At 34.5% G+C, this 12,734-nt stretch overlaps 1 protein-coding gene across 1 annotated transcript in view; it reads left to right on the top strand.

Annotated features, from left to right (window-relative positions):
- LOC132721686 (protein PRRC2C-like) overlaps nucleotides 1-12,734 on the top strand; it is a 54,351-nt gene that overhangs the window by 18,472 nt on the left and 23,145 nt on the right. Inside the window, exons 14-25 of the mRNA XM_060706035.1 lie at nucleotides 523-624; nucleotides 799-1,056; nucleotides 1,616-1,741; nucleotides 5,348-5,582; nucleotides 5,859-6,048; nucleotides 7,914-8,159; nucleotides 8,499-8,917; nucleotides 9,270-9,436; nucleotides 10,031-10,143; nucleotides 10,672-11,248; nucleotides 11,560-11,749; nucleotides 12,465-12,606. Coding sequence (XP_060562018.1) covers nucleotides 523-624; nucleotides 799-1,056; nucleotides 1,616-1,741; nucleotides 5,348-5,582; nucleotides 5,859-6,048; nucleotides 7,914-8,159; nucleotides 8,499-8,917; nucleotides 9,270-9,436; nucleotides 10,031-10,143; nucleotides 10,672-11,248; nucleotides 11,560-11,749; nucleotides 12,465-12,606 — 2,765 coding nt within the window. The remainder of the gene's footprint in view (nucleotides 1-522; nucleotides 625-798; nucleotides 1,057-1,615; nucleotides 1,742-5,347; nucleotides 5,583-5,858; nucleotides 6,049-7,913; nucleotides 8,160-8,498; nucleotides 8,918-9,269; nucleotides 9,437-10,030; nucleotides 10,144-10,671; nucleotides 11,249-11,559; nucleotides 11,750-12,464; nucleotides 12,607-12,734) is intronic.

Genomic DNA, 12,734 nt, shown 5'->3' with positions numbered 1-12,734 from the left:
GCTTTATAATGATGTCATGTTTATTCCCAGGATGATATGAAGGAAATCGTAAATTCATAATAATTATGCTATCGTTAGAAAAATTATGAATGAAATGTGAAATGACATTAATTTCCTTCAAAGAATATTGAGGAAAAGCCATTAAAATATGATAGAATATGCAATAAAAGAATATCTGATCTGTATTTTTCGGTTTTGATTGGTACATCCCTTCTTTGGGTACATGCCCATGGGCGGCAATGGGACAAGCTTGGTTACTCCCCATTGAAACGGTACCCACAGGATGGATATTCTAATCTTAACATGTGATAAGTATAATTCCCTAAAACATTTGATTTATTATAGTCCTCTAGATAGTTAACTTTATAAACAAAACACGTGAGAAATAAGGAAATTTTATAGACCTACAGAATCTATTAGCTGAGAGTGAATACCTGATAAAATAAATTGAAGGCCTTTCTACAGAAACCATTGATAGCTAAATCATGGCAGTCTTTACAATAAGATTTTGTTAAATTTCAGCGTGGCTGGCAAATGCCACCATTTGATTTTATGGGACCACGGGGACCATACCCACCACATTACAGAATGGCTATGCCACCACAGGGTCCTCAACCAGGACAGGTAAATCTATGTTAAAATTATATACATATTTTTCTAAAAATTTAAAGTAGCAAATGAATACTCATTTAGTGAAATACTGTTTGGTTTTGGATTTTAACCATTGTAGTATTAACTATGTTAAAATGTGAAAACAAGATTTACAATCTTATAATCTGATCGGTTTAACAAACACAGAGACCTCCATTTCCTGGACATCCTCCTCCTCCACAACAACAACAAGGGGGAACCAGTCCTAACAAGAAAGGAGACGATGATGATGAAATGTGGCGACAGAAACGTCAGGAGAGGAACCAGGAGTTTTCTACTGCAATAGAGAGGGCGAGACAACGTCGTGAGGAGGAAGAAAAGAAGATGGAAATGGAGAGAAAGAAAGCTGCACAGGAGAAATTGAAAGCTCTTGATGAAAGGACAAAAAAGAAAGATGAAAGCAAGGTACGTGTTTCTTTAATGTAGATGATTTAAAACTATGGCAAGGTTTCGTAACGGACTGAAATATTTAAGGAAATGAAGTTCTAAACTTTGCTTTAAGCTAAAAAAAATAATATTTTCGAAAGGTGCTAAAGATAAAATGCAACCAGTCTTGATGTTTTTCTCTGAAACTGATCAATGAAAAAATTTCAGCAGGTTTGGAGTTTTACGTGTAAATTGCCATAATCATGTTGAAAGAACTGCATAGACTTTACTTTTGTTTGATTAAAGATAACAAATTTATTTATTATAGTGACGTGTAAAATCAATGATATGATGCATGTAAATTAAGGTTAACAACATTTACACCCGGCCCAATAGACCTATACGTCACCTTAAATTAATATATATCAAAATGATATTTAAAGTCATCATGAATGAGTGTATGACAAAACTTTTATTACTATGCAAATGGAATAATAGTTATTGTTTTGTTCGATGTAGATAAATAGTCAGAAGTAATAATGTAACATTTTTATGGTATTTTGTTTGAAATTATTCAGATTCATGTGTTATCTTTTAGTCTGAAAATGATGGAGATGAGGTTGAAGTAGATAGTAAAGTGGAAACAAGATCAAGTCGCACCAGTGAAAGTGAAAGCGACAAAGGTGATAGACCGTTATCCAGGGATGGACAAAAATATCCACAGGTATGAATACTTTGATAAAATGAATCCTTCAATAGAAGTTTGATTGAACCATATTATAACTTATTTAATGTTTAAACTTTAACAGGAATTTAAGTAAAGAAGGAATATAGTTGTGTTCAAGAAGAAAGTTAGTATCACAATTGACTGCTAATGTTAAAGGAATAGGAATGGATGGATTGATGTCTGTCTAATATAAATATTCATCATTTAAAAAGAGGAACCATGACAGTTTTCCTATTGACATCAACCCTATAAGAGAGAAATTCGTGTTTTAAGACACTATTTTTTACTTGAGAAATAAGTGCATGGGCGCCGCCATTTTGGCGTTCTGTCATTCTCGCGAGACAGACGAGACCGAGATTGTGACATGTTATACCCACTTCCGGTATAGGTGTACACGCTGGTACAACTGAAATATATCTTGATGAAGAACTTATTAATTTTATTGCGTACATTATATATTATTTATGAAAACATCATATGGAACTGAATTGCTTTAAAGGAATAGGAATGGATGGATTGATGTCTGTCTAATATAAATATTCATCATTAAAAAAGAGGTACCATGACAGTTTTTTTGTTGACATCAACCCTTTAAGCGAGAAATTCGTATTTTAAGACACTATTTTTTACTTGAGAAATAAGTTCATGGGCGCCGCCATTTTGGCGTTCTGTCATTCTCGCGAGACAGACGAGACCGAGATTGTGACGTGTTATACCCACTTCCGGTAAAGGTGTACACGCTGGTACAACTGAAATATATCTTGACGAAGAACTTAATTAATCTTATTGCGTACATTATTTATTATTTTATGAAAACATCATATGGAACTGAATTGCTTTAATTAATTAATTGAAGACGCCGCGGCATTAATTATCATTAATTTTGTCCGATTTTTTCAAGCTTGCTGATGATCCACCCACATGATTTAAGCAATGACTGCTTAGTTTTCAAAGATAAACCATCAATTTAATTTGGGTACTTTGAGAACTTTCTTCAAATTGACGATATATCCTTTTATTTGGTACTTAATTTTCGCTAGACAAGTGTCTGAATAGGGTACATCTCCAGTCATGTATCTTTTTCTCAGCGGTAAATATCAAGTAAATCCAATATGCAGATATTTCCTGAGGACGCGATTTTCCGACATTGACGTTAAAAATAAAATGGCGCAGGAAAATCGGCAGCTAGACTAATATCGTATGAAAACAAAACTGTCCGTTCGGTTAATTAGGCACCCAGTCAAAACTGGTACCAACAGCAACAGGTTGCCCATTGGGCATAATTCCCCTATTATTACGCATATTCTCGGGTTTATCCAGTTCCCTATAGCTTTTTTCCACGTTATCTACTTACCACACAGATACGCATTTCTACTACCGTAAATTTAATCCAATAAAACAAAAAACATAAATCTACTAAATATTCAAAATGATTATTGGTAAACTGAAAAATGTGTTGCTATTGTATGAAATGCTGTAATTTACAGTATAACTTGACTACCCTAAGGTCATTCAGTTCACTGATGAAGCGTAAAAAAATATGTCTATTTCGTCATTAGAATATTTGACAACTGAAGGGTGATTAACCAATCAGGGCAACATTGTGCATGATCAAAAGTTCTGTCGGCACAGAGGCATACAAGGAGCAATAAAAACCGTTAGTACACAGTGTGACAGGAACATTTGGTGCAAATTAGGAACAATTAAAATGGATAATACACAGTATTAGTCATAAGTAGTAAGAACCAGCAATTGTGTGAATAAATTATGCAAATGAGATTTTTGAGCAGCCAATAAAAATGTTTTGCATGCAGTTAATATTAGGCTACGATTACGATGTTAATAAATCAGGGCAACATTGTGCATGATCAAAAGGTCTGTCGGCACAGAGGTATACAAGGAGCAATAAAAATCGTCAGTACGCAGTGTGACAGGAACATTTGGTGCAAATTAGGAACAATTAAAATGGACAGTGCGCAGTATTAGACATAAGTAGTAAGAACCAGCAATTGTGTGAATAAATTATGCAAATTAGATTTTTGAGCAGCCAATAAAAATGATTTGCCTGCAGTTAATATTAGGATACGATTACGATGCGCAGCATCATACGTTGACAGACATGTTAACAATTTACTTTTCAAAAGAGTTGCTTATATTTTTGAAATGTGTACATCAGTTATAACATATGTTCACACCTTTAAATTTGAAAGTCAGAATCAAACTGCAAAAATTTAATTATATGTACTATTAAGAACACGTTTTAGTAGGGTTTTTATAATGGAAGTGGCTAGCGTACGGGCCCGTACAGCTAGCCAAAAGTTTTAGCCGTATGTGAGTCACGTACGACTAGCAAGGACACACTGTATTGGCTAGCCGTACGGCACTTTTTATGAAAGTCGAAAATGCATATGTTATTTTATTACTTAATTTAAGCGAAGATTTTAACCAAGAAACAGCATTAATTGTCTTCGGATGTTAATTTTTTAGAGATTAATCGCCTTGATCGCTATATATATATATATCGATCTTTGTCATCGCAAGATGTCGAGAAAAAATAGCCTTTGCTTAAATGCATTTAAACCAATCGAAATAGTTTACAATATTTTGATAATAATCCTTTTTTGTTTCATTAACTTTAATTTTCGACACCTTTAATATGAAAAAAAAACAAAAACAAAAAAAAACGAACACTGAAAATGATTGTTGTTATAGGCACTTGATAATTGCGACAATTACCGACGGTACTGTATAGAAGTTTGTCCATCAAGGAAAGTTTGCATGTTCCGTGAAAGGCATTCTAAAATTCTATTGTCAGTCCCTGGATAGGTTTTAATTAAGGCTAATTAATTAAATAGCGTCCTGGCTAGTCGTTTGTGACTCACGTACGGCTAGAACTTTTGGCTAGCCGTAAGTTTCTTTATTTTTTTTTTTTTTTTTTTGATATTGTTACGTATTTTGAACCATAAAAAAATCTCCTCTACACCTCCTGTGAAAATTAAATTGTCTGGTTAATACTTTATTATATTAATATTTCCTTACGATTCAACTAGATTTATCATGAATCTAAAGATGTGGGGAAATGACATCACGCGCACCTGTTTTTATACGGCCAATACACAAGCATGGCCGCGCTTACTGATTTGTAGAAATCGGTGATTTAGCGATTTAAATTTTGTTATCATTCGTTTAATATTATTATTTGGCGGCAGAAAATTTGCAGATTTATTATTGATAGTATTCTTTTTCTGAAATCAAGTTTTTATTCTAACCTTGTCTTTCCCTTTAATAATATATAATAACTATACTAGTTTAAGCTTTTTAAGAAAAAGGTGAGCTCTTGTGGTCATGCCAAAACTTAAATGTTCTCTATAATTGAAATATTTTTATAGGTATCAATATGAAACTTAAAATATTTCCCAATTGCAACAAAGTGCAGTTGTAATAAGGGTCATTATTCTGAAAGCTCTATATTTGGAGTGTTAAAACAGCATGCAATGCTCTTGTATTTTGCCTCGTAGTTAATGAAGATACAAGTCAATGGTGAGTAAAGTGTGATATATGTTTGAGTACAAGACACTAAAATAACTTTTTCTTTAATTTTAGGGTTCTCATAGTAAAAATTACTCTAGAGTTCCACCAAGGTTCCAGAAACAGCACTCGGGTGGTGATCAACCTCATTCCCCTCAAACTTCACAGCCTGGTCCAACTTCACCACAGCCAATGCCGGCTCAAATGAGACCTGGTCAAGGTCCTCCATCACCATGGGGACCATATTGGGGTGCTATGCATCCACATCCATTCATGGGCTATGGTCCAAGACCACCCATGGATATGCAAGGTATTAAACATAAGTTTAGTTTGTCAAATTGTACAATTGGTGTTCCAAGTTCAGAATGTTAGTTTTGACTTTTATTCATTATATATGGAAGTAGGCACATCATGTTTATCATATTGTGTTTACTTAGAAGCAATTAGATGTGAGTTGGTAAAATTGGTTTTAAATTTGTTTGGCATTTGTCTGATTTATAATTGTTAGTTGTTTTTCTTGGAAATGCTATTAGTCTTCAGGCATTACAAATTGTGTAAATGATGTTTTGACTTTTGTCTGTAACAGGTATGCCAATGTACCCGGGTGTGAGACGAAATCGCACTGACAGTCACGGATCTGGGACAGAAAGTCAGGAAGAGGCTAGAGAGGAAGCTAGAAGATTTCATCCACCTCACTTTGAGGACATGAGGAGACAGGCCCCATACATGGACCAGAGAATGTATCCAGACTTTGAGAAAATGGAAGAGTACAGGAAGTAAGAATTATAACGTATAATGATAGTTGACTCTTAGAAATATTTGAGAAATTTTAGAAATAATGTTGAAGGCTGAGTTAATAATGTGAGGGTAGGTTATTGCATGAAAAAAGGAAGTGTTTTTTATTGACAACAGGTGTCCTTTAGGTGGCCTTAAGGCAACTTATTCTGCCAAAATAGTATATTACTGCTGCGAGAATGCATTCATAGATTTAAGTGGAGTAGCTAGGCTTTTAGAGCATAATTGTTGAATGGATCACTTAGTTAAAAGAGTCTTCAATGTGAAAAAAATAATTAATCAAGAACTTCAGTTATTTTTTTTTAGCTCACCTGTCACAAAGTGACAGGGTGAGCTTTTGTGATCGCTTTTCGTCCGGCGTCCGTCATCCGTCCGGCGTCCGTCGTCCGTAAACTTTTACTTTAAATGACATCTCCTCATAAACCACAAGGCCAATTTCATCCAAACTTCACAGGAATGTTCCTTTGGTGGTCACCTTTAAAAATTGTTCAAAGAATTTAATTCCATGCAGAACTCTGGTTGCCATGGCAACCGAAAGAAAAAACTTTAAATATCTTCTTTTAAAAAACCATAAGAGCTAGAGCTTAGATATTTGGCATGAAACATCTTCTAGTGAGTGTCTACCAAGTTTGTTCAAATAAAAGCCCTGGGGTCAAAATTGACCCCGCCCCGGGGGGTCATTGATTTTCCCTATATGCATATAGTGAAAACTTAAAAAATCTTCTTTTAAAGAACTCAAAGAGCTATGGCTAAGATATTGAGCATCAAACATTTTAATAGGTGTTTATCAAGTTTGTTCAAAGAAAAGCCCTGGGGTCAAAATTGGCCCCGCCCCAGGGGGTCATTGATTTTCCCTATATGCATATAGTAAAAACTTAAAAAATCTTCTTTTAAAGAACCAAAAGAGTTAGAGCTAAGATATTTAGCATGAAACATGTTCTAATAAGTGTCTACCAAGTTTGTTCAAATAAAAGCCCTGGGGTCAAAATTGACCCCGCCCGGGGGGGTCATTGATTTTTCCCTATATATGCATATAGTAAAAACTTAAAAATCTTCTTTTAAAGAACTCAAAGAGCTATGGTTAAGATATTTAGCATCAAACATGTTCTAATAGGTGTCGACCAAGTTTGTTCAAATAAAAGCCCTGGGTCAAAATTGGCCCCGCCCCGGGGGTCATTGATTTTCCTTATATGTGTATAGCAAAAACTTAAAAAAATCTTTTTTGAAAAAACCCAAATAGCTTAGAGTTAAGATATTAAGCATGAAACATCTTTTAGTGAGTGTCTACAAAGTTTGTTCAAATAAAAGACCTGGGGTCAAAATTGGCCCTGCCCCGGGTCATTGATTTTCCTTATATGTGTATAGCAAAAACTTAAAATCTTCTTTGAAAAAACCCAAATAGCTAGAGTTTAGATATTAAGCATGAAACATATTCTAGTAAGTGTCTACAAAGTTTGTTCAAATAAAAACCCTGGGGTCATAACTGGCCCGGCCCCAGGCGTGTCATTGTTTTTAACTATATGTGTGTAGTAAAAACTTTAAAAAATTCTTCTGTTAAATAGCCCAATGAGCTAGAGCTTAGATGTTTAGCATGAAACATCTTCTTATGGGTGTCTACCAAGTTTGTGCAAATAAAAGCCCTTTGGTTAAATTGGCCCTGCAATGTTTGGGGGGGGGGGGGGGGGTGGGGGCGGCCTATATACAGGTGAGCGACCTCAGGGCCATCATGGCCCTCTTGTTTAAAAATTGCAATTGCTTTGGGTGTAGTCTCTTTTTAAAAAGCTAATTAAACTTAAAAGATCATGGTATTTAAATGTAAATTAACAAGTTTTTCATTGTATAATAGTGCAAGGGAGTTTGACAAGGGACCGAATAAGAGTATGGAATATTATCTACACAACAGTGGCCAGTATGAGGATATATCTGATCAGGAGAATGAAAGTGACTTTATTGAACCAGAACCAAAACAGCCTGTTGTACAAAAAGATCCATTTGAAGATAATTCAGACCGAGAGGAGAGAAGAACACCATCTGATAAGAGCGACAGAATGACAGAACAAGAACACAGGACACTTCCTGACCTGAAAGAAAGGTAGAGTGTAGACTTTTGGGTTTTATGAGACAGAACTATTGAAGTTGAGTTACTGTGGTCCTGAACCACTGACATCCCCATCAACATCTGTCACAATCTTTGAATTCATTTAATTAAACCCATCACTTTATAAAAACTTGATAAGATTTTGTAAGGGGTATTGAATTATGTTATATAAGGATTTTTTTTGTCAATATTCAAATTTGTATTTGAATCACATTCCTTAGACCTACTTTAAAAATACATATGAATTAGTTTAACACACAAAATACATGAAGTTGATTTGTAAAAGTGCTTTCCTGCAAGAATGAATTGTAAAAATGTTTTCTCTTGCTACAGGGAAGAGAAGAAATTTGAAGAGGAGACAAGGGATGACAAGTTTGACAACCGTCATAAAGATCGTGATGCTGGAAATCAAAGAGATAAAGGAAGGGATAGACGGACAGATAGACAGATATCTAGAGAAAGTGAAAAGGATAGGCATGACAAGAGAGATGGTCAAGGTAGAAATGACAAGATGGACTCCAGGCATGAGAAGTCTGACAAACAGGAAGTTAGGGATAGATCTGACAGCAAACGTGACAACTACTTTGAGAAAGGTGAAAAATCTGAGAAGTCTAGAGACAAAGGTGACAGGATGGATCGAGGAGACAGACAAGATAGGGGTGATAGAAGAGATAGAGGGGATAGGCGGAGACGTGATAATGATAATAACTGGCAAGGTGGTAACTTTAAACAAGATGATGGTAGACCTCACAGTAAGTTAAATCTGCTGTTTTTCTAAAGGGTTGATGCTTTTTGGATTGTTTTACAGATTTTAGGTTTAAATATGAATATTCCATTATGTTGAAATAAAATATTTTAAATAGTTGACATATTTTAAATAGTTTACATAATAGAAAAACCATTCTACCTATAGTACATAGAAGTCTCTGAAGTTATCAGGTACTCATTCAGAAGAATGGTTGTACTGATGTACTGAAATATGTATTGCGGTTCCTTTAAGTATTTATCAGTTTCATATGGTATTTGAATTCTTATCTTTCTATTATATGCATATTTCAAAGATACACGCCCCATATTTAACCATCGCTCGTTTTTTTCTTGCAGAAAGAGATCATTACAATGCTCCACCCCCAATTACAATGAGAGAATCACAACAAAATACTCCACCACGTAGTAACTTTGTCTCACTGAAGCGACCGGCCTCCACACTATCTAAATCAGACTCTAGAGAATCCCCGGCTAGTGACAAAATTGATGATCACAGCAATAAGGTATATATACCATTTGAATGCAATCATTGACTGTAATAGTTACCGCTTTATATAAAATCTTAACATACATTGTTTGGTTTCTCCTGATTTTATTTTAAACAATATATTAAAAGATTGGGAGGGGAGAACAACACATCAAAACACCAGGTCGGTTTCTATATTTATTTAAACTACCAGTTTCGGGTACTTTATACCCTTCTTCAGGTTATCAGAATTTATTTTAGTTTGATTGTGTAAGAAGTTATAAGCTTACAGATAAACTTTCGAATCAATTACTGGAACAAACTAGTACTGAGCAATGAGTGTTAAGTTTCTTGCTTGAGGAAACAACGACTTGCTCCTGACAGGGTTTGAACCCATGTGGCTAGTGATCATTAGATTACTAGTCTGATGCATTAACCACCATGCCGCCACATACATGGTTTACTTCTTTAACATTCAAGATACAGTGTTTGTTAATATAGACTAGACAAACATCTTCAAAAAAGAAATTCTTATTGAAATCTCTTTTAAAATGAAATGTAAATTTTTTGTTAAGATGAAAATGTGTACAAAGACATGGACATTTTCACAATAATTTGCCAATATTTATAGGTTCAGGATCAGAACAAAGATATGAACAAAGCCAGTGTTGTTAAAGATGAAGTCAGCAAGGAGGTACCTGACAAAGATAACAAACAAGAACAATTAGAAGATAAAAAAGAAAAGTATGTCTTTCATTGAATAGATTGAATCTCAATTAAATTGATATTAATAACAGTTATAAACCAACATTAATAGAATGCATATAAATCATTGAAACACTATTTCTTAAATGGACAGTTTTTGTCTTGATTCCTCTCAAAATCTGGTTTGAACAATATTTACAAGTATTGATACCTAACAAATTAATAGCTTATTTTCCACTTTTCTTGCACCTATACTTTGACATATAGACCTAAAAGTTTGCAATGATGTGTTGTCAATATCTGTCAATCCTATGACAAAAAGATGATTCTAAATTTACTCTGACTCTGAGCAAACTGAAGCTGAAGAATTTCAATGGTATTTTATAAGGGCTTTATAGAATAAAGATAGTAAAAAAAAAAAACAAAAAAAAAAAAAACATTGTAAAGTTTTATAGCCTTTTTGTTTGTAATTCATTTATTCTTTGTCAGTTAAGACACTGGAAACAGTTGAGTTCTTTTCAGAAGAATAGGCCTGCAAATGTTGACACAATTTTGTTGCTTTTCCAGAGATAAGAAAGAATCCAGTGAAAAGAGTGAAAGAGTTGATCAAAAAGACAGAAGAGATAGAGATGACCGTCGTGATCGTGACAAAACTGAAAGAGGGGAACGTTCACACCCTCCAGCTAAACGAATGAGAGATGAGCCTCGTGAACAGAGGGACAATAGATACGATAATAGGTATAATGATAATAGGTCACGAAGTGCGCCTAGAGGAAGAGAGTTTGTAAGAGGAGCAAGGAGTCGAGGAAGGGGTCGTGGAGTAAGAGGTGCTAGCACAGGTGAACGTGGTTTCCCATCAAATAGACGTGGTGCCCCGAGCGGGCCTCAAAGAGGTGGCTCGAGGGAATTCAGAGGCTATGAGAATAACACGGACAGAAGAGATAATCGAGTGCGAGGAAATGCTCCCTCATATGCAGAAACTGCCAAACCATTCTCTATTGACAAATGGGGAGAGGAACCACAGAACGAGACAGAGGAGATCCACAAGAGGAGGCGTGACAAAGACGAGGAAAGTGATGTTTCTGTCGAGGAAGTCACGTCAGGGAGTGAAGATTCAAACAAGGGAGACCATGACCGACAAAAGGTTAGTGGTTTCGTAAAAAACTAATCCATTTGTAATGTGAAATGACATCTTTTCATTACATTTTAAATTAATTTCATGATAAATTATTTAAATTAATTTCATTATAAATTAATAATAAGTAACAGAAGGTGAAACAATTTCAGAAGTTTTAAGTGGTATTGTCTATTTAAAGTTAATTTGATATTCATTTCTTATGTTTTATTTCATTGTGCATGTTTGTTAAGTGAAGACGGATATACTATTTTTAAGCTGATACATTTCATGTACACATAGTCAATAGTAAGAATATTCTTAATGACATAAAATTATAGGTTGATGATAAGCCAGCTGGTGGTCACATGTCAAAGCCACGTGACAACAGACAGCAGTTTCATCAGCGGGACCGACGAGACAACAGACAAATGGGAGATGATGGTGATAGATATATTAAGGGGGATCAGAGATCACCTAGAGAAGACAAATTTGCTCAGAGAGGGGAACCATCAAGGAGGGGGAGAGGAGGTAATTGATACATTAATTTATCACATAAACCGCAGGGCAGGAGTGTAATAAAGCCATTTAATAAAAACGATATTATACTAGTGTAATAACACTGACGTGACGTCATTTGTGTTATATACAAACATAGCATAAAAGCGCGTTAATGTAAGCATTACAGTGGATGCATGTCCATGAAAAATGACTCTTTTTAACAGTTTACTGTTTATATAGAATATTCATGTAGATTCAACACTAAATTTATTGAACTTGTTGAAGGAAACAATATTATGCTTGCAAAAGGCTCGCAAAATATGATTTTATTCAACTTGTTCCATAAATTCAGTATTAAACCTACACTCATTCAATATCCTCTATTTATGCTGTTTTACAATTTCATAATAGAATGTTTTTCCAGATGGACTGTGATTTTGTTTAGGTCAATAGAGTTGTTGTTATACATGTAAATAACTGTTGCTTTCCGCAAAAAGTATACCAGTTTTTGTTTAAATTACTTTAAAACATAAAAACTTAAATAAAAAAAAAACACCTTCATATTGATCATCATATTTACAAATATAAAATGAAGATAAGGAATAGATTGTAAGATGAAGTATTCCTTATGCCTGCTTTAATCAGAAAATTAGAAAATTTAAGATCAGATAGTGATAAAGATTATTTATCTACATATGAAAAAAAATGTTGGCGTAACAAGTAGGTTTGGTGCTATGTTATACAGGTGGATCTGCATATAGAGGTAGAGGTGCAGTGAGAGGAAATGATCGTCGTTACAACTCTGCACCACCAGTTCGTGGAGGATTTGGTAAACCACCTGGTAAAGAGTACAGGGGACCTCCTGATGATACAAGAAATGAAAATAGGTATGTTCTTCTGACAGTTTAAATTTTGTAGTTTTGAATAAAAGCTAGGTTGTTCTTTCTGCAGTGTTAATCTTATCGATGGAGGAGTTGTTAAAGTTGTTGACATCAAACTTCTTGCCCTTACTGCT

The sequence above is a fragment of the Ruditapes philippinarum genome, unplaced genomic scaffold (genome assembly GCF_026571515.1).
Source record: "Ruditapes philippinarum isolate M1 unplaced genomic scaffold, ASM2657151v2 ctg837_1_1_1_1, whole genome shotgun sequence".
Taxonomy (NCBI): Eukaryota; Metazoa; Mollusca; class Bivalvia; order Venerida; family Veneridae; genus Ruditapes; species Ruditapes philippinarum.
Note: the sequence above shows the minus strand (reverse complement) of the source record. Positions and strands in the feature narration are given on the sequence as shown.